This window comes from Lipotes vexillifer, unplaced genomic scaffold (assembly GCF_000442215.2).
Source record: "Lipotes vexillifer unplaced genomic scaffold, Lipotes_vexillifer_v1.1 scaffold1020, whole genome shotgun sequence".
Taxonomy (NCBI): domain Eukaryota; kingdom Metazoa; phylum Chordata; class Mammalia; order Artiodactyla; family Lipotidae; genus Lipotes; species Lipotes vexillifer.
The window spans coordinates 429,235-451,997 of NW_006771500.1; the positions used below are offsets into that span (position 1 = coordinate 429,235).

General features: G+C 37.6%; 1 protein-coding gene across 3 annotated transcripts in view; it reads right to left on the reverse strand.

The window, feature by feature from the left end:
* The window catches only part of RBMS3 (RNA binding motif single stranded interacting protein 3), a 242,066-nt gene that overhangs the window by 133,444 nt on the left and 85,859 nt on the right, over window positions 1-22,763 (reverse strand). For all 3 annotated transcript variants that reach the window (XM_007446814.1, XM_007446812.1, XM_007446813.1), the window contains exon 3: window positions 933-1,039. In XM_007446814.1, coding sequence (XP_007446876.1) covers window positions 933-1,039 — 107 coding nt within the window. The remainder of the gene's footprint in view (window positions 1-932; window positions 1,040-22,763) is intronic.

Consider the following 22,763-nt stretch of genomic DNA (forward strand, 5'->3'; position numbering starts at 1 on the left):
CCCTACAACTGTAATCTCAGTGTTGAAAGTATAAAATGCTGCATCAAGTAGGATGCCTCTTAAATGATAAATGGATGGAGTAGATGCTTTGAATAGAAATACTACATAAAGCTCTTCTGTTGAAATGATGGCCTTGGTACAAAATGGCATTTATTCAAGGCATTCAAACAACTCCATTCTATTTCACAAAGAATAAAAAGACCTCTTGGAAGCCCAGACACCTTTTCCTTGTCTTTTCACAACAAAAATAACCAACAGGAATCCATTCCCAAGTGGCACTGGAGCCATAAGCTTGCTTTTCTACTGTTTTGTGTTAGGAGAGTAAAGGGATAATTAACTGTTAAATGCTTTTCTCCTTGTTGGGAAAAGCAAAACCTTGTGTGTGTCTGCTTTTCTTTCTCCTTGACCAACAGAAAATGTCATATTTTATATTGATGTATACATATATAAGACACATATCGACATGTTTATGAGCACATGGGCATTTCATAACTACACATATATGTGCAAGTGGAACATCTCAACAGTAGAATGAAATAAATCTAAATTTTTGTTTGTTTTTTTCAAACACAAACATTTATCTCTCACTATTGTTTTCACTGAAGATATTTTCTTAAGTAAACATACCCTCATTTTATAACTATGACACAATTATGGATCAATTCTTTGTGGCTAAGTCTTTCAGTGAGTATTATAGGGTTTAAGTTTGGTTAAAGACAGAAGACTTACTGTAGTGCAGAACTGAGGTCAATTTGGAAGTCCTATACTCCTCCTGAACTAATTTTATTCTGATTAAATCAATATAGGCCTGCCCATTTGCCATCTGGTTTTCTACAGGACCTGGTTCTCTCACAGCCCCGTGTGTCTGTCTTGCCACCCTCCTGAGGGATGTCTGCGGCCACATTTCTGAGCACAGGTCAGTCAGGACTCACCTCTCCTTCCCTGGGCCAAGGCCTTCCATTCTGGGTGTATTTACTTTGATTCTGTCGCTTCTTTTGTCCTCCATCAGCGAATTTGCACAGTAAAGGCTCACTAGGGGCTGGGAAGATAAGAAACCAATTTTACATTAGCAAATCCCCTTTAAAAATAAGTGATTATGTGAGTCACAGTAGTGCTTTGTAATGCATATCTTTTGAAGTCCTCTTGCTTCTGGAGAGACATTTGGCCCCCTTGTAGTTTCAACTCTGTTGGCGGCTGTTCTAACTAACTGGGCTTCAAAAAAGTACTGGCAGACCATAAAAGAATATTAACAAATATTGTTGAAAAAATAATCAGTTGAAGCAGAATATGAACTTGCCTTAGAAGTAAAGAGACAAGAATCAACCCCTTCCGATTATGTTGGTGTTAAAAACAAGACAACAAGCCCTAAATGAAGTCACTTATGCTAAGCCCCATGTCACCAAACAGAGACTTATAGTTTCAGCCTCTCTGAGAAATGGAATCTGAAACCAGTCCATCAGGAATCCCTTGGTCAGCACTAGAGAGGTAACCTGCCTGAGAGACCTCTGCATCCCCTAAAGGAAAGGGACCTTGTCACAACCAATCCACTTTTTGCTAGTATGCCTTTCTTGTCCCACTCTTTTCTGCCTATAAAAGTCTTTTATTTTATACAGCTCCTGGGAGCTCCATTCTCTCTGCTGGCTGGGATGCTGCCCAATTCATGATCTCCCACATGTGGTCCTAATTCTTTACCCTTCCCTGTATCCTTGTCTTTTGCCATGAATGACTGCTGACTGAGGGGCTCAGTTTTTCTGAGTGCCTGCCATGTATATAGGAAGTATACATGTTATTAAACTCCTGCTTGCTTTTCTCTTGTTAATCTGTCATTTATTACAGGGGGTGTCTCAGTCAAGACCTAGAAGAGTAGAGAGAAAATTATTTTTCCTCTCCTACTATACATATGTTTATGTGTGTATATATACATTTAAAAGTCTTTTTTTGGTGAAACCTTGGAAGCTATAGAATTGGGGAACAGTACTGGCAGGAAAAGAAAAGACTGAATGAACGATTAACCTTAAGATTTCTTTTACCCACTAGCATAAAAAATTGTGCAGAAGCATCCTTGAAACAAATATTACCAGATAACAATAGTCTAGCTTGCCAAGGATCAAATATAGATAGACTAGGAGATTCTGGATTTTAAACCTATCTTGAAGTTTACCATTACTGAAAAGAGAACTTTCAAAAAATTATTTTTAACACTAGGGGACATTTAAAAAGTCATGGGGTGAGACTTTCTTATCTTTCAACTGAGATATCTTTGCCAATTGTGTTGTACAGTGTCTTAGAGGCTTCAAATATTAGCCGCCCTGATGATATTCAAGGATCTTCATAAACTGTCAGGCTATGGATGTTGACAATGACCTATTTGTATTTATTGGCATTGCTAAGTTGAAACATCTCCTGTTACTTTCTTAATTTGAAGATGATTATGATGGTAAAGAAGATAGGGCCACAATGTTTCGCTAAATGAATTAAAAAAATAAAGCCCCAGAAACAAATGTTCAAAAGTGTCATTAGAATAAGATGGAATATCCGTAATATTACCCTTGAATTGCAGGCGTGTCATTCTGATTGTTAGTTTCCCAAGGGACTATTTTATTCAGAGTGGAAGAGAAAGCATTAGTAAATTAGTTCGATTTATATAATCTTCTAGTCCTCATGTAATTTCTAAACACCTTCAGGCTAAAATCTCAACTCCTCAATTAGAAGATAAGAATTTGTGCCCTTAATCTTACCTTTCATCAGTTTCCTCCTCTCCCCCAGTGGTCTACAGTCCCCTCACCTCTAAATGCCTTTCCTCCTGCCTGAAATTTCCTTTTGCATCTCCCTCCTACCCCGCCCCCTGGACCCATACCCTCCATCTGGCAAACTACTAATCAAGCTTCAGAATGTAGCTCAAATGTCACATTCTTCTGGAATCTGTCTCTTACTACCCCATGTCACTTCAGAGTGAAATTCCCTAATGCTTACTTGGCAGATTTTTTTCACAGGTTCAATGATGTTTTGAAACCAAGAAGGACCCTGTGGGGCCCTCCTGGGTACAAATCCTTTCCGCGTCCCACATTTCTTCTTTGTAGGAAATAGGCTTCATTCAGCCTCCTTGACCTTCCCTGAGTTCCAAAGGGTAGATTCAAAGAGTTGCTAATCAGGGAGAGGAGAGAATGCAGAAACAAAGGAGGAGCAGGCAAGAACCACTAGTGCAGCCGCCCTGGGGCAGGGTCCTGGTTCCTCCTCAAGGAATATACGGAACAATATAGCTCTGAGTCCTTCTGCAGGAACTAAGGCCCCAGGATGATAACTTCGGGCCAAGCACAAAATTCCTGGATACCACCCTGCTACCTCACCACCAACCAATCAGAAGAAGGTCTATACACAGCGGAAGATAACAAAGACTCTGACCCCCTCCCCAAATGATTCTTCCTTTAAAAACTTTCATGGTTGAGCAGAAACTTGGGAGTTGGTTCTTGGACACGAGTCCACCTTCTCCCCAGGTTACTGGTCTCCCGAATAAAGCAATCTTTTCAACCAACATTTGTCTCTTGAGTATTGGCTTTTGAGTGGTGAACAGCGGAAGTTGATTTTGGTAACAGTTTCTGTTAAGTCTTCTAACAATAATAAGTAATTTCCAGGCTTGAAGGTGGAAAGTGATTATAGCAGAGCTCTGGGTGAAGTTTGTGTGTGTGTGTGAAAATTGTTAACAGCATTTTGCACATAGATATACATAATACTTGACAGTGTTGCTATTCAGTGTGGCCCAAGGACCAGCAGCAGTGGTATCAGCACATGGGAGCCTGTTAGAAATGCAGAGTCGAGGGCCCTTTCCCAGATATACTGAATTAAAATCTGTATTTGCAGCAGATCCCAAGGCGATTCCTGTACGCACTGAAGTTTGAGAAGCACTGATGTAATTATGACTGAATCCTTAAGGAAGGAGGAATACACCTTAGATGTTAAACATGAATCCTCTGAATAATGAGACGATTTCAGTAGCACAGAAATATTATATTGTCTACAATTTCCTTATTGCAGTATTATGATGCCAATTGATTTTGTTTAGTCTCTTTTAACAGTAGTTGAAATAGAGGCTAAATGAAGAAAAGGCCTTTGTGGAAGTGAGATGCAGTTATAAGCCACAGTTTGTAATGTGCTAGAAGACATTATGGTCTCTCATGTAAATGGGGAATATTTAAAATATAATTATAACAATGCATGGCAATAAAGTTGCATGGTAATTATGAAGAAGTAATTACAATTTGCTTGCTTAGTGGAGTATTTCTAGTCTTCCAAACTCTGCATTAAACAAAACATCGGATGCAGAAACTGATAAAATAATCTAATGGTTTACAGGATTTGCTATTTTAAGCAAATGAACAGACAAGTATTTTGCTTAGCGAAATTAATGTAAAACACTATATACTGATTTTTATTTAAAACTTAACACAACTTCAGTTTTATGATTTACTAAAAATGTTTCTAACATCGTATCTTATAAGTAGATATTGACATACATTTCAGCTAATATGTATTAATAGCAGAATTCCTGCCGTCCCTTAGAGAAGTTGAACATTTTTAATTTTTAGCATTCAGTTCATTTAAATTCTTGTAGTATTTATATTGGATTTGTAGTGATGCTTTTTAAAAAATATCTCTTTATTATCATAACTTACAAGTCTGATGTTTTAAATATTAAATTAAAAAATTTCTCACCTCAGATAGATTATAAATCTTACTTCAGAAAAAAAAAAAAGTAGAGTGGGAGGAGCTGGTAGAGAGAGTAAGCAATGACAACAGAAGCAGTTTATTGGGGGCGAGCTTAAAAAAATCTTTGTGTGAGAGTAGAGGGATGAGATGAAAACAAATTTTAAAAATTTTCAAGAACTAAAATATGATAAAATTTTAATCTAGAAACTATCTTTTTTTTCAGGTATGGATATGAATTAGTTTTTAATTAAACTATCCCTGTTATATTCAGGGTGACTTGTACATTAAAAAGCTGTTCAGGGCTTCCCTGGTGGCGCAGTGGTTGAGAGTCCGCCTGCCAATGCAGGGGACACGGGTTCGTGCCCCGGTCCGGGAAGATCCCCCATGCCGCAGAGTGGCCCGTGAGCCACGGCCGCTGAGCCTGCGCGTCCGGAGCCTGTGCTCCGCAACGGGAGAGGCCACAACAGTGAGAGGCCCGCGTATCGCAAAAAAAAAAAGCTGTTCATACTAATGAATTCAAAAACGATGCTAATCAAAGGATGTTAAACTTAGAAACATTTTTAACACATTCATTCATTAATAAAAGAAAACTGAAAGCTATTCAGTATACGTATATGTTTCACTACCCTGGACTCTGTACCTGAAAAAGTGGTCAGTCTAGAGGGAAAAAGACAAGTAAAAGGAACACTCTAATGGATGGCAATGGCTGTCATAATAGAAATATGGATCGGTATTTGGGGAACAGAGAATGGATGTCTGCCTCTAGCATGATAGCCATGGAACATCCTCTAGCTTAGAAATCGCGTCCAATACCACAGAGTTTGGAAACATCACAGTTCACATGCATGGTTCACTCCATGCCAAGTGCCAGATTATGACCTGAGCACAGAGCACAGGAAGGACTAATAGCAAGTCTGGCTAAAAGCAGGCTTCTATCAAATGTTTGCTAAATGAAAATAGTAATAAAGGAGATGGATACAATGATAGGATGTAGTTGAAACACTTTTAGAATTCCAGATGAAAACTGCCAGCATTAGAACTGAGAACAAAGAACAAAGAGCCTGGCTCAGCCCCCAGCCCTAGGTCCTTAGCCACTGCTGTCACCAACAGGGCACCTTCAGGGGAATTTGGGATGAAAAACAGGATGTGGCACTCTGTGCTTTGGACAAACAGGCCCCTTAGACAGTTAGATGTAGAGGTCAGGGAGAATTTTAATGAGCCCCGATTCTTGCTTCCTCCCATTGATAGAAAAGCACTAAAATCATTAACTTAAGATATTTGTTCTTTGTGATTAGCAGTAACTTTTTATCAAGGTGTATGCTTGACTGCACATATTCCCAGGCCAAAAATCATATGTAAGCTAGTTTCTCCACTACTTTTTTGGAATAATTCCCTCAGAGCTTCTGAGAGGCTGTCTCCCAGGCCACAGTCCTCAGTAAGGTCCCTGAATAAAAGTTTAACGACTCCTATGTTGTGTGTTTTTCTTTAAGTTGACACAACAATGTATTTGGACTTTCAGCCCTTACTATAATTCTCCATAGTCCTTAAGCTTCCTGCTGTCTTCTACCTGATCAGGATCCCTAATTCCTTCATATGCAGACAGAAGTAGCCTGTACTGATATGGGATAAATAAGAATGATGTACAAGTTATGGATATAAGTCTGGTTCTAACTCTATGTTAGAACCCATGTCCTTATTTTTTTAATACTACCTTTAAAATACTTGCAGTTAGATGCAGAAAACAAACATGGTTAGCAAGGGGGGAAGGGGGGACAGCGATAAATTGAGAGATTGGGATTGACATATACACACTACTATATATAAAATAGACAACTAATAAGGACCTACTGTACAGCACAGGGAACTCTATTCAATACTCTGTAATGACCTGTATGGGAAAAGAATCTAAAAAAGAGTGGATATATGTATAACTGATTCATTTGCTGAATAGCACAAACTAATACAACATTGTAAATCAACTATACTCCAATAAAAATTAATTAAAAAAAAATAAAGTGCTTTGCAGTAGAAAAATAAAATAAAATAAAATACTTGCTGTTATATCCAGGAAAGTTTGCAGATGAATTCCTCTGATTTGTATGCAAATGATTTGCTATTTTCTCTCCCTCATTTGCTTTATAATGATAAAGTTCATATGCATATATGTACGTGTATATCTATAGCTACATATCTTCCTAGATGTAGAAACAGCAAGTCCCAAATCTAGACCACAACTGACATGACAAACATTACTTGAAGGTTACAACACTGAATTATTATATTTTGGAGTTAGAAAGCCTTTTGCACAGAGCAAAGTGGGCTATTTGGTTCCATTTCCTTTCAACTTCTATACCCTGTTTACCATTTAACTATGTTTTGTACATTAAATGAGGTATAGTTGTTTGGACAGTTCTTAGTTGTACTAAACGTCCATCCTGGAAGGCCTATAGTCCCTGTCTATCGTTTGATCTTAAAATGTATTTAATTTAAACTCTTTATTTTGCCAATAAGGAAAATAAAAGTTCGATGAATTGCTGGCTAAATTGTGGTAGCTGATAGAAACATCATACCCAGAACCATGTATTCTGGATTTCTAATCAAACACTCTCTCCAACTGCTTACCTTCCACCTTCCCCATCAGAGGTAAAAAGAAATGAGTTTTGGGCAGTTCTTGTGCTTGAGCCATAACTTTGGGATGGAGCAAAAAGACTGAATATTCACTAAGATATGATTACTGTGGTTCTCTGAGCACAGGTTAGAACTAGAAGTGAAAACCAAGCATTCAATGAGATCTGCTAAGATGATTTGTACTGCCATTCTAATAACAGTTTATTTTAACAGAATAAACAAATTACATGGGTAATATATATATATATATATATTTTTTTTTTTTTCACATTTTATTTTATTATTATTTTAAACATCTTTATTGGAGTATAATTGCTTTACAATGGTATGTTAGTTTCTGCTTTATAACAAAGTGAATCAATTATACATATACATATGTTCCCATATCTCTTCCCTCTTACATCTCCCTCCCTCCCACCCTCCCTATCCCATCCCTCTAGGTGGTCACAAAGCACCGAGCTGATCTCCCTGTGCTATGCAGCTGCTTCCCACTAGCTATCTATTTTACGTTTGGTAGTGTATATATGTCCATGCCACTCTCTCACTTTGTCACAGCTTACCCTTCCCCCTCCCCATATCCTCAAGTCCATTCTCTAGTAGGTCTGTGTCTTTATTCCCGTCTTGCCCCTAGGTTCTTCATGACCTTTTTTTTTTTTTTTTCCCTTAGATTCCATATATATGTGTTAGCATACAGTATTTGTTTTTCTCTTTCTGACTTACAATAGGTAATATTTACAAATGTCAGACATGTGTACTCCTATCATTTAGGCCAAAGAAATGTAAAATGGTGGAAACAAATAAAAAGTTAATAACACTCAAAGAAAGTGTAACTTGCATGTACACTCCCAATTTTATCTTTCTGAAATGGATTAGTGCTTATATTTAGTTGCAAATAAAATTCTTTACTACGGGAAGCAGGCTGACAGAAAAAGAGAATGCTCCAGAGTGACAACAAAAGCGGAACAGCTGTTTGCCTAGAAAAAAAGAGAGAAAAAACACAGTATGTTTTTTTTTGGATAAATCATATTATGGCTAAGTAATTATCTCAAGCTCACCTCTCTGTTTCAAGTATTAAAACAAACAGACTGGTGGTTGCCAAGGGGGAGGGCGTTGGAGGAGGGATGGAGTGGCAGGTTGGGGTTAGCAGATGCAAGCTTTTATGTATAGAATGGGTAAACAGCAAGGTCCTCCTGTATAGTACAGTGAACTATATTCAATATCCTATGATAAACCATCATGGAAAAGAGTATGGAAAAAAAAATATATATGCATAACTGAATCACTTTGCTGTACAGCAGAAATTAACAACATTCTAAATAAACTGTACTTCAATTAAAATTTTTTTTAAAAATTAAAAAAAAAGGAAACAAACAAGCAAGGTACCATCTTTTTCTTATTTGTAACAATTCTCTGATAATTCTCTTCATGTAGAAAAATTTATTCTTAGAAGAAAAACCAAACCTTGTTTAGGGGAATAACATAAGAGAGAAAGTTAATGATTCATGTAGATGAGACACAATGTACATGTTGGAGGTACAATTGGCTCCTTCTGACTGAAACCTCATCTGTGCTGAGAGAAGACACCAAGAAAGTGCAAAGCACAGGTACTTCCAAGAAGCACCAACTGACTAATCTACAACTGGCTGACTTACCTGTCCAACAACAGATTGGGGAAGCTTGTGCAGTTGGAAGGCAAAACATCAAAGGAAAATGTTTCTAAGATAAAGAGTCTTTAAAACAAGGAGAATCTTATTTACTGACCAAGGTGGACCATATCTGGTCTTGTCTTCCTCCTCCCCTCCCTCATATTTCCATGGTGCTGTACTTGCCCCTGATAGACCTCTTTGCATACTATATGTAATCTTTATAGATTACTACACACTCTATGTAACATGGCACTTTTTATTAGAAAGAGGCACAAAGAAGAAAAAATATACAGCAATAATCTTATAGTACAGATATCCCTTTGATATTAAAAATCAGTAAACACATAAACAAAAGAAGGACATTCTTGGTAGTAAATTCAAATTATACAAAGGTTAAAAACAAAAAGTATAAGACCCCTTCTCAACTCCCCCCATTTTCTTATAATTCCTTCCAGGAAAATGCATAAATATATATCTACTAATCCATCTTCCAGTTATCTGGTTCTTTTTTTTTTTTGTTTAATTCCAAAGGGGACACTCAGAATGTGGGTTTTATTGTTTGTTTAATTATATATGAAGAGTCAGCACATATCATCCTTTTGAAATGCTGCTCAGTATTGTGGCATAATTATCATGTACTATAATTTATCAATGTCCACCAATAGGGGACCAGCTAAATCTCATTAAATTTCCATAATGTGTGTCCATGTTCTTCTCCACTATTAGGAGAATTTGATTTGATTGGAGTCGGGAGCTGGGTCATATTCACCTTTGCCCAGCATCCACCCCAGTGGCCTAGCAAATTGTCTGAGAGAAGCACACAATTCATTATCTGCTGATCAAATTATTAAATACTTGCAGACAGACAGACAAGAAAATTTCTTAAGATTCCTTACATTAATGAAATTCTAAAGGATTTAAGAGTGAGAGCACAACCTTTTCCTCTTTTAAGAGAGAATAGAGTCCCATACTTTCCATATTTAAATATAACTAGCCAGCCTGCTTGAAAAATCAAAAACCAAGAGAGAATTTTAAGTCCTAGTCCCAGGTATAACTCTAATTTCACATGGAGGTCATGTTACCTGCCCTAAAAACAAATGGAGGGGGAACCAGAGTGAGGAATCTTATAATGAAAACCATCAGGATTTTTCCCAGTATCCACTTACAATCCACCAAGGAAGCAAACACATTTGCACCCCCAAACTGAACCCAAACTCAGGTCAAGAAAACATAGGTCAATTTCCTGTATGCTGTTTCTAAGCATATATTATCTGGGCTAGAGACTGAAAGAATTCCCAAAATGCAGTGAACTGAGTTAGTAGAAATAAATATGTCCCAGTATCAAAGGGAAAGCTGTACATAACTGGGTAGGTATCTGTTTACAGGGCTTCAGGCATCAGCTGGGAGGAGAACGTCCCTTCTGTGGATGAAGGATTTATGGGGACAATGGCTTGGGACCGAGCTTCTTCTAACTCAAGATTCAAGGAACTAAAATTGTGACAATTTGAAGAGTGCTTTCATGGAGCCTGAATCACTTACTAATCGATACTAAGTAAATTTAACCGAGACACTAGAAACTGCGTCCTTCAAAGGTGTGTTAAGGACCATATGTTCCATAAATGTCTACAGACAAATCTATCTGAGGAATCACACAAGGAATCAGTCCTCGCTATGCAGGAGTTGAGTGTAAAAACAAGGCATATGAATGGCTCTAAAATAGAATATTCGTTTGTTCTTGCTACAGAAGCAAAGGGATAAAACAGTTTAAGGCTAGACTACCCCAGAGGAAGATTGAGTAAGTATCCTAAATTCATTTTTCTTAGATAGGTATCAATTCTTCCATTGGGACTGGACATTAAAGGGATTTTACACGGATTTCTATTGCCTATAGATCTTCCTATAATGCAAACTTTTTCATGTTAATCTTCCATATGTCCACCTATAGGATAAAGTCCAAACTCCTTAGCACAAAATGCTATCCAAAATCATGACCTAAATATACACATCTCTATTTCCACTTACAGGACTACTCAGAAAGGGTTGAGACCTTTCACACCTTCCTAGATTTGCTTATACTGATCCTTCTGTCCTGACTGGCTTCCCATTTTCCCTACTTAATCATTTTCCTAGAATCTTTCCTGACCTCTTTATCCACATCCCCTGCCCCAAGTTCCCATAGAGAGACCTTACCATTAATTAATGTTTTAATACATTCATTCAGTTAATTCATCCAACCTTTCCTGAAATACTTTCAAAATTAATTTGAAACGTAAGTGCTCTCTACTAGGTATTGTGCTATCCATGAAAGATTTAAACAGGGAATAAAATGGACACATTTATTCCCACACAGTTTTAGCCCTTAAAGAATTTTCTTTCTGATAGCAAAATAGACATTAAACAAGTGATAAAAAAATCGCAAGTCGATTCCAATCTCTTCCTGTGTGCATCTACCATATAGACATCTAATTTGGCATGTGTGAAACACTGCTGCTCGCTCAGGTTTATATGCCTTTCTCTACCAAATCAAAAACCTCTTGAGGGTAGGCTCCCTGCATTATTCATCTTTGTTTTCCCCAAGCATAATGTAGCTCCTGGAACATAGTCGATTACACACACACACACAATTTTAGTAAGCATGCCTATTTTTCATTTTTAGGGCAGAAGACACCCAGAAAACTGTTCCATGACTTGACAACAGAAAGCACGGAGGATCATTCCTTCTGCATCTACTCAGCTGAATAAGCCAAGACTGTTCTTCAGTCTGGTTGGGCAGTGGATAATATCTGTCAAGTTTTTAAAATATTTTTGCCTGAAGAGGTCTCTAAATTTCTTAATAATACATTTGGTGTTTAATAAGTCTGCAAGGAAGGCTTTTTTATCTACAGTAGGCATGGAAACCTTTTCCTGGTTTCCTAAAGATTATTTCAAATTTGGCTACTGTAAGCAACTGTGGTTTGATAATATGTTCTTTTCTTAACTTAAAAATAATCATAATCAAAGAAGTAAACACTTTGTATCGAACACAGCATGTATTTCCTGGACATGGTGATTAGATATAAAACCTGTAGCAGCATTCACCAACCAGGGATATATAAAAGCTTTCCTGAAAGGAAAAAGCCATTGACACAATTCTCACAAACTGAGGATAGTTGAAGGTATGATGTGTATGGTCATTTTGCTGATCATGAATTTTATTTTCACATCTCAGTTTTACAATTTATTCATTATAAAACCTTGGACGAGCTGCTTACGATTTCTGGAACTTACTTTTAACTTGTGGCTGCTCCCTGACTCATGGGATCACGTGACTTCACATTCAGCACTTAACCTTAAATCTGGTATATAGTACCACAGAGTAAATATTAGTTGAACGAATGAAAGATTGGGAGTAAATGTGTGACAATTACATAAGACAGGCAGAGAAACAGCTTTTTATGAACCATGAAGCATACAAATGTTAGGTGTTATTAATATCTTTGGGGCACACATAAAAAATATGACTTTTAGAGCCATTTCCCTGGAGCCATTTCTCTTTTATTCCCACCATAGATAATATCGTCACTTGAAAACAGACCCCAAACTGCAGGCATCACAGTGATGAATTTCAAGTGATGAGTTCAAAGGTTCTGTTTTAGACTCTAAAACTTTAAGTGGTAAAAAAAAAAAAGGAGAGCTTTCTTTTTATATGGATTATGATCTGTTTTCCCAGGGTCAACTTTGGGAAAAGACCTCAATATGCTGAAGTACTATAAAACACTCTGCTTTGTTTCACTCTTGTAGATACAGCCCATGAGAGACCTTGTCCAACTTGCCAAATAATATCAATATAAAGGATAAAGTACTACTATTCTTTATTTTTTTCTATTTTGGATGCTCTTAAAAAAAGTTAGCTAATGTCAAGCCAACATCTGTCTTCTTCTCTCTGTGGGAATGAAATGAAACACACCTCTTACTAGGTCTGGTGAACTGCTCGTGTCTCAGTTTGGGCATCTCACATTGCGATCTTACTTGGCTAATACCCTGAGGCCTTCCGGGGAGTAGAGAGGAGTTCTTCTGAAGGGGGTCATATCTAGAATCAGTCATGTGGTTGTTCACGTGGGAAGATGGTTCTAAGCAGAATGTCTGTATCTAAAAATCAATCTCCTGGTTCCTCATATGGGAAGCTGGTTCTGAGAAGACTGGTTTTAGATGGTCCGGAGGGTGAATCCCTTGCTTTTTACCAAAATACAATGAGAACAGATATATCAGAATATTCTCCTGTTGGCAGATATAAAAATGAAAAGAAAGTAAATTGTAATTTAAGATTTGATCAGAACTGTAGGTTCTAAAGAACAGATGAGCTTTTGTAAGATGAATTATATAGTTCACAATTTTGAAATGAAGCTTCTTATGTCTGATATTGTGCTACATGCTTTAGTGCATCATCACGTTTAGTCCTCAAAATGAATCCTGTTTTTGAGATAAAACCATTTTGAGATTAAAAAAACTAAACTAAACTAAACTAAACTAAAGGTCAGTGAGTTTAGGCAAACTGAACAAGTATCACAGCTAATAGATGTCAGAACCAAGGTTTAATCTCGTCTTTGACATTCTATCATTCACTCTGCTTCCTGTATCATATTATCCCCTCTTCCTTACTTCTCATCACAATTATCACAACCTTGATTGATTACAGCCTTTTCTCAGCAGTAAGGGAAGAACATTCATTCATTCAACAATTATTTATTGAGCACTTACTATGTGCCAGGTATTACTGTAGAACCTACAGAACTAAACTAGTGAACAAAGTCCCTGCTATCACAGACATTATACTGTGGTCAAGAGAGACAGCCACTAAGCAAGCACTTTTATAAATATTACTTCATTTGTGATAAGTACTAAAAAAAAATCAGTCAAGGCAATGTAAGGGGCAGAGAGTGACAGAAAAGGAAGTCCTATCTTAGATACAGTAATCTGGAAAGATCTAGACAAAGACTTAAATGAGAGAAAGGAGAAAGTTTTGGAGCTATGAGGAAGGACAGTCTTCCAGGAAAAAGGACAGAAGTACAAATGCTCTGAGGGGAGTGCATGCTTGGCTCTTTGGAAGAATGACAACGAAGTGACAGACCCAAGTGGGGAAGAGGAAGGAGATGGGAGAGGAGACCAGAGATCCACCAGGGTTCCAATCTTGACCTCTTCTGAGTCAAAGTAAAAGGGGATTTGCTGTCTCAAGAGGTTAGCAGGGTGATAGCAAAGGAGCCTCAGGGGGGAAGATGCATCCCATGAGATAAGAATCCCATTTCCAGGTCGAGCAGTCCCTAGTTACATGGAGATACTTCCATTGCCAAACCTGAAGGTTTGGGTTTTAGTTCTTTGTAAAGATAGCAAATCCCACTATGCAATAAATATTCCATATTTAAATGAGAGTGTGGAGGAGAGGCTATGGAAGGTCCCTCATTCTTGAATCTTGTCCTTCCTCCATCCAGTTCCCAATTCTCAGGGACGATGAGAGCAGGACAGAAATTTCCTTCAGTTAGGTCCAAAGGAGTCCAGAAAGGTAGGAATGATATAATCTCAAAGGAACCAGAGTTTCAGGGGAAGAGAAGACGGAAGTGGAAGATGAGAAGATAGTTCCCTTTGTGGACATTCATTCTTGTACCTTCACTGAAGGTACAAGAATGCAGATCTGCTTTCTTAGCCAAGAAAGCAGATCAAACACTGTATTTGTGAAAGGTTATATAACATGAATAAAGCTGGTCTCCTCAGGGTCCAGTCTCAACAGAGAATCAAGTGCAAAGAAAAACAGTTAAGAAACATCAGAAAGCATCAAATCTACCGTACTATCTTTAAAAAAAAAATAGCAAGAAGATCCCCGTCTCTTTCTTTTCACTTTCTCTGAATATCCCATCTGCCCCAGGACTTCCTCTGTCTTCACAGACTCCTGTCTTTGCACCCTTTTCCCTTATCATCTAGGATCTAATCTTACTTCTTGCTAGTACTTTTCCAAAAGAAAATGTTGCCAGTCTGCTCCTTTCAAATCTACAGCTCTGCCTACCCATTAATCAGAAGAACAAACAACAAACAAACAAAAACCAGATATATAAAGTATTCTTTGGGAAGCAGAGGAGAATAAAGGTTGAAAATACTCAGGCATTCATAATTTTGTTCCCTAGCATAATTGGTATGTTTACTGACTACCCCTCCAGTGTCTGAACTGCTACTTCCTGAAATTAAATGGAATCAAGTATTCTTCTATTAAATAGGTGGGATTCTCTCTAACTTAGCATCCTTATTACAATAGTCACAAAGTGGAAATGCATTATAAATTGCTTTCTGCTTAATTATAGGTATATGTGTGTATATGTGTGTGTGTGTGTGTGTGTGTGTGTGTGTGTGTGTGTGTGTGTGTATGCAGGATCTTCGTGTCTGCTGGTTTTGTTTCTTTAATATTACTGGACCTTCCCAACTTCTTTGATAATGGAGCAGATACATATATAAACATCTAAATTTGAAAGAGAATTCTCAGCATTACCTGATTAACAAAAAAGCTATAATGATAAAACAACTCTTTTTTTTTTTTTGCGGTACACGGGACTCTCACCGCTGTGGCCTCTACCCCTGCAGAGCACAGGCTCCGGACGCGCAGGCTCAGCGGCCATGGCTCACGGGCCCAGCCACTCCGCGGCACGCGGGATCCTCGCGGACTGGGGAACAAACCCGCGTCCCCTGCATCGGCAGGCGGACTCTCAACCACTGCGCCACCAGGGAAGCCCTAAAACAACTCTTTAATTGACCTGCTTTGAAATGTGAAACACACACACACATACTCATGCACATTTCATTAGTGGCAGGGGTGGAAGGAATTCTAGGAGTTGCGTGTGTGTGTGTGTGTGTGTCCATATATGTGAAAGAGAATATTTTAAAAAAGGAATATATCGGAATATATTTTTCATCTATTCATGATTTATTATGACAGAAAAGAGTATCAGTCTCTAAGAGCCTGCAAATATGCTAACAATCACAAAAAATATTTTGTGTGATTTTCTGATCAAATAAAATGATACCAATTACACTCCAAGGAGTAAATTCCATCACTCACAACGGGAAACTGAAAAATGTTCTAAAACTGTAGCATTTTTTCCCCTTAATTTCCACTTAGGTTTTAGATTGTCCCCTTACATTTTTGAACCTTACGTGTCAATGACATAAAACGCCTCAAAAGTTTGTCTAAAAAATGCTCAATCATCCCTATATGCCTGTTATTTATTTATTTATAAATAACTCTCTTTACAAAAATTTTCAGACATACACAGAAGAGAGAAAATAGTGTCCCCGTATCCCATTCCCCCAGTTTCAACATTCATTCATCGTATACCAATACAGCTTTATCTAACATTCCTGTCCTTTCTTTGGCTGATGTACTTTTAGGCAATTCACAGACTATAAGAAGGCTCTTACATAAAAATCCTAGATTATTTTTTAGGTCCTTGGACTTTTCTTGGATTTCCTTGTTGGACAATAGTTGTTCCAGAACCTATAGTTATCCCTGAAGAAAATCTAAAGTACCTCATAAAAATATGCATAAGCTTCAAGTAAAAGAAAAGACACAAGAGAAACCACTGAGCTGCTATTAAATATGAGCTAAAACATAACACTAGAACACTGCTACGTGGCTTAGTTTGTGAAATATAGACATATGAAGAAAAGTGACAATGGCATATTGGAGGAAGAGCCTGTGAAGGCATTCCGGGAGTCTGTCTATGTGCTCTAGCTATCTTGCTCTGTAGGACCTCACTCATCTGCCTTTGGAGGGTAGGACTTCTGGGAGCGGCCCTTCTCTCTCTCCTGAAATGGCCATCAGCACTGAGAAACTCTACGTTTGGTTCCTTCACTGCAGACATAGCGAGGCATCAAGGAAAGAGGTGAACAGAGTCGGCTCTGTTCTGTACTGAGAACAGGTGTCCCGACAATCTACACAATATGAGGGGAAAGCCACATCCCAGTCTGTGGATTCACAGTGTTTTATTTAAGATGAAAAACTAGAGCGAGCGGTCCAGGGCTTCCCTGGTGGCGCAGTGGTTGAGAGTCTGCCTGCCAATGCAGGGGACACGGGTTTGTGCCCCGGTCCGGGAAGATCCCACATGCCGTGGAGCGGCTGGGCCCGTGAGCCATGGCCGCTGAGCCTGCGCGTCCGGAGCCTGTGCTACGCAACGGGGGAGGCCACAACAGTGAGAGGCCCGCGTACCGCAAAAAACAAAACAAAACAAAACAAAACAAAACAAAAAACAACTAGAGTGGTCCAGATTTATCCCCTTTACTGGACTTAACAGAATTACTAATCTGCTTCATGAGAAAAATAATTTTAAGTGAGTCACTGATACTTCACTTTACTGGTTCAAGACTTAATATAGAAAATTACAGATCTTGGCCCAGGGAAATTTTCATCTCTGCCCATAATAACAGGCCTTCAGCTGCCAAAGGCAAGGGCTTTGTGCACTGAAATTGGAACTCTGACCCTGAGATACAAAGTCATAACCAGTAAGCTCAAAGAGAGATTTCAGTACTTGCAGGACTTAACATGGAAACAAACGTGGGTCAGATTATTTATCCACACAATGAGTATCTTGTACAACAGTATATCTTAGATCAGTGGGGGTAGAACCTCCTGCTCAATATAAACTATTTTATTGGACATGATTGAAAAGATAAAAGGCAGGTTTAATTCATCATTCTAAATGGCTTCTCCATTTATCTCTCCAAAACAGGCTTTCCCAAGATTATGTCAGGTAAGAGCTTCCCTGAAATGACAAATATATTTACCCTATGCTCCTTGTTATCATGTACGTCATACCATAAACCTCTTGTATCTCTCATTTCTTCCTGGATACAACATCAAATGGGCATGGCAGTAGATTACAGCAACCCATACTTAATTAACTCAAAATTTCAGCCTAATATTTTATTTCATTAGAAAAAAACCTGACCTAGTTATTTTTAAAATAAGGGAGCTATATAAGCCTGTTATGAGTAAACACTACTCTTCCTGGCTTTTGGGCCATGGATGAATCCTCAAAAGAAAATGAATTTTCCCCGTTTCTGACCCTGAAGTAAAATGTATTTGCCTCCATCAGTAAGTCATCTTTGTAAATTCTATCAGATGTTTCCTTGGAGGGCATTTATGAACTTCTAAGTTCATAAATCTAAGAGGAAATTTCTTTACCTCCACATCTTTACCAACCTTTAGCTCTACTTTCAAAATGCATCCCAAATCTTTCCACTTTTGTCCATCTCCCCACCCATCTAATTTGTTCAAAAGTACCAGGGATTCGCAGATGTATGCTATTATATATAGGATGGATAAACAACAAGGTCCTCCTGTATAGCACAGGAAACTATATTCAATATCCTATGATAAACCATAATGGAAAAGAATATAAAAAAAAGAATGTATATGTGTGTATAACTGAGTCACTTTGCTGTACAGCAGAAATTAACACAACACTGTAAATCAACTATACTTCAATTAAAGAAAAAGTACCACTATCTCTTTCTGGGATTCTGCAATAGCCTCTATTACTGTTTTTTTGTGTGAAGTAGTCAGTGAAATAAAGCAAAAATCAGGTTGAGTCCTTCTCTTGCTTGAAAACCTCTGACAGTTTTTCATCAAATTTAGAAAACTAAAAATCAAACTCTTTTCATAGCAAAGGTCCCTCCTTATCTCTATGACCTCATTTCTAACCACTCTGCCCATCGCTTACTCTGCTCTAATGACATTTAATGAGTCAAGGTGCTTTGTACTTGGAATTCTGCCAGGCAGGCTCTTCTACCAAATACCTTTGTGTCATTCGAATCTCAGCTGAAATGTTGCTTCTTCAGAGCCATCTTTGATCTTACAAAATGAAATATTCGCCAGTCTTTACCAAATATTTCTCTTTTTGTACACTCATAGGAATTATCATGATCTGAAATTGCACAGTTCATTTACCATTGCTTGTTTATTCCCTGTTTCCCTCGTCACTGTTCCAGAATCCAAATTCCATGAAGGTAAAGACCTTGCCTATCTTGTTTATTGCTCATCCCTAGCCTCTAGAATTCGGTGTACACTTAATAAACACCTGCTGACTGTGTAATTAATAATTGTATATATCTGTCACAAATGGAAAAATCAATATTTTATTAGCATATAAATGCTAAAATGAATCAAGGTATCTTAACACCATTGTATTAAAAACACACAAATAGGCATTTAAATGGTTTGAATCAACTGGCAGATCCAATGAAGGGTAAAAATGTGCAGTGACAACAAAACCCCATCGTTTTGGAGGGAGTGCTACATGGCAGCACTTTATTTCAGTTAGTCCCTATAACAATCTGATGAGGTGAACCAACTTTACAATGGAAGAAATGGAGGTTCAGAGAATTTTAAAAGTTTGCCCGAAGTCATAGAGTTGGTGGTGGATTCTTAACTATAAACGTACTGCCTCTAAAGTAATCGTGATGATGATGATGATGATGATGCAGCAAAGACAATCACTAACATTTATTGAGCTATTCTAATTATGTGCCAGGCATCTTGCTAAGCATTTCAGATGCTGTGGGAAAGACCATGCCTATAAATATCCATATTCCCAGTCTTCCTTATGTTTCCAAGTCTCTCTGGCCTATGTACCAACAAATGACACCTGTGTGCCTTCTGAGGCAGCCTCCAGGGCTGGTGTGCCCCTCCCGTCTCTGATCCCCTGTCATCATGACCTTGGAGGCCAGGGGTTCTATTGGTGGTGCAGCGTCCTCTCACGATGCTTTCTGAGTCACTGTGCAGCAGGGTCCCCAACAACGGACTTTATAACGTGAATAAGGAATACACTTTTTAGAAGTTAAGCCACTGATATTTGAGAACTTATTCATTACCACTTTATGCTATATCTGACTTGGACCAATTCAGATACACCATCTCACTTAATTCCTAAAACAATTCAATGAACTACACGACTCCCTCCAGTTTATGGATTATGTAAATAAGTCTTAGTGACAAATCAATCCATCAAAACCATATACTCAGTAAGTGGATGGAAATGCCAGGCTATCTGAACCCAAAGTCTGAACCTTCCACTGAGGACTGTGTTCAGTCCTACAGTGGGATTCTTCTCTTTAGAGGAAGTAACTTTAAATTATTCAATGGTGATATTAATCATATTGGCTTACATTGCATAACCTCCTAGAGAAAGTTTGGATTAAAGGACAACTAAAATCTTATTTTCTTACCAAGAAATGCGACCAAGTCACACATTAGTTAATGGTGACGTTTCTGGACTCTAGTGTTTCCTAACAAACCTTAGACATAACGCTCTAATAACAGATTGTGAGATTGTATTGGCTAGCCCAGTCATAACTGCATTACAATTTATAATTCCCCCACAACTTTCCACTTTATCAGAAATTGTGGATTTTGCAGGTCCCCATGGGAACCAATTATAAGCAAAGCAATTCAAAGAGCCTTCTTAGCCCATCAGTATAAATGGTCAGTTATTTTACAGTTAGAACAATATTTATATAACCAGGGAATTTGTACCACATCTATTTGCATTCTTCCTGAGGTAGACAGAATGACTACGAAGAGCAGAAAATGTAAAATGACATATTTTAAATATGAACCAAAGGAAGAATGCCTCCAATTGTTTTGGTCGCTAGTTTTCCCACGCCTCAGAGGTATCAATTATACTTTCTGTGAGCAGACTAACTGAGACCAATTGTTAACATTTTGCTCTTTATAGTCCGAGATGCATAAGATAAATAAAAGCAGATACAATTCATTTTCCATTAACGAAGAAATAAAACAAAACCCTAGTTAATGTCCATGTGTTTGATAAATTATGTTTATGCTATAGCAAAAGAATTTTGGTTATAGATTGTGAACAATGAAATATACTTCAGTGGCTATTGGAATAAACACACATAAACTAAATATATACCTATGAACATTGTTTCAATAATTTCAATGTTTTAAGATCACACCTATGCTGATAACATAAAAATCACTGGAGTCCTGCATTGCTTATCTTCATGACCCTGTATCTTTAAATAATTTAATGTTATTTTCCAATAAAGATATGAGGTTAAGTTCTGCAGGTGCAAAGTTAAAGGACAATTTGTTCTTCTAAAAGTGGGCAGTATACTTTGATTTGAATGTGTTTACATTCATGTGACAAAGACACGAAAGGCCTTTAAGCTGATAGAAGGCATAGTTCACTCATACAAACAGAATATCTGCTACAGCAAAAGGGCTGAACTAAAATGTGAACTCCATATATCACCAACGTAAGTGCTAAGCACTGTCGCAGATGTTTGGTTCTGGAGGCAACATCTAATGGCATGAAATATAGAAAGAAATGGAAGCAAAAGGGGTGTATTAGATGGCCACTGCTGCTACAACAAATGTCCCCAAACTCAGTGGCTTAAACAATACAAATTTATTCTCTTACAGTTCTGAAGGTCAAAACTCTAAAATTAGCAGAACTAGGTCCCTTCTGGAGGCTTCTGGGGAACATCTGTTTTCTTGCCTTTTCAGCTTCTAGAAGCCGTCTGTATTCCTTGGCTTGTGGTCCCTCCCTCACATTTCCTAATCCTCAGATCCTCCTGCCTCTCTCTTATAAGGACCCTTGCAGTTACATGGGACCCATCAGAGCAATCTAGGTAAATCTCCCTATCCCAAGATACTAACTTAATCACATCTGCAAAGTCCCTTTTACCAGCTAAGGTAATATGTTTATAAATTCTCGAGATTGGGACATGGATATCTCTGAAGTGCTATTACTCAGCCTACCTCAGAGGAAAGTAAATGAAAGAAAAAGCAAAAGAGGTAGAGACTTTTCAAGTATTGCTGTAATAATAATAATAATATCACTAGTAGTAGTAGTAGTAGTAGTAGTAGTAATTATTATTCATTCATTCAGCAAATATCTATTTGAGCCATTAAATCACATCAAATAAGATCTGGTAGATGGTAGACACACTCTAAAATAGTTAGCCCACATTAGCAACACTGGTCATCTATTCAAATGCTTATGGCCTCTGAATGTCCAGAGTGAGTATTGAGAAATAAGTCATATTGTGAACAAAGCTTCAAGACAAGTCTTAAAAGAAGTTTCATAACTTCTGAAAGAAGTTTCATAACTGAATAAGAACTTGCTTATTCAGTTTCTTCAAAATGTGATAAAAATATATTTTTAACTAGATTTGGTCCCAGGATGCTTTCAATAATGACATAACACGGGTAGTGCTCAGAAGAAACAGCAAATTCAAAATAATATGTTTTAACTGAGGAACATTCTTTTACTGTGAAAAGATGTGTAATATTGCAAAGAATGAGTCGAAGGTAAAGTACAACTGAAGGTCTAAGAACAGCCATTCGAGAAGAACTTTTTTTTTATGGGGTATCTTCCTTTTTTGCATTCATTGGCAAAAACAAGAAAAGAAGACACTAAGTGGTCAGATGAAAAAGACAAGTAATTACTAAGGTCTTCTCTTTTATGCCTTGGAGAAAATTAGAGCTGGATTTCAGACTGTGTCTCTTCTTAACAAGAAAATGGAAACACTTATGAAAGTAAAACAGATTTTGCCTCAGGACAATTTCAGGAATTATTAAAATTTTGGAATTCATCTATTTTGATACATTATTCCAATTATGGAAACTATCATTTTCTTATGAGTTTATCAAAACTACAGCAAAGTCTTAAAAGATTTCTATATCTAAAAGCATTATATTGGGAATTTCCAGTAGATGGAAATGGAGAAAAAGAGTGTTTGATT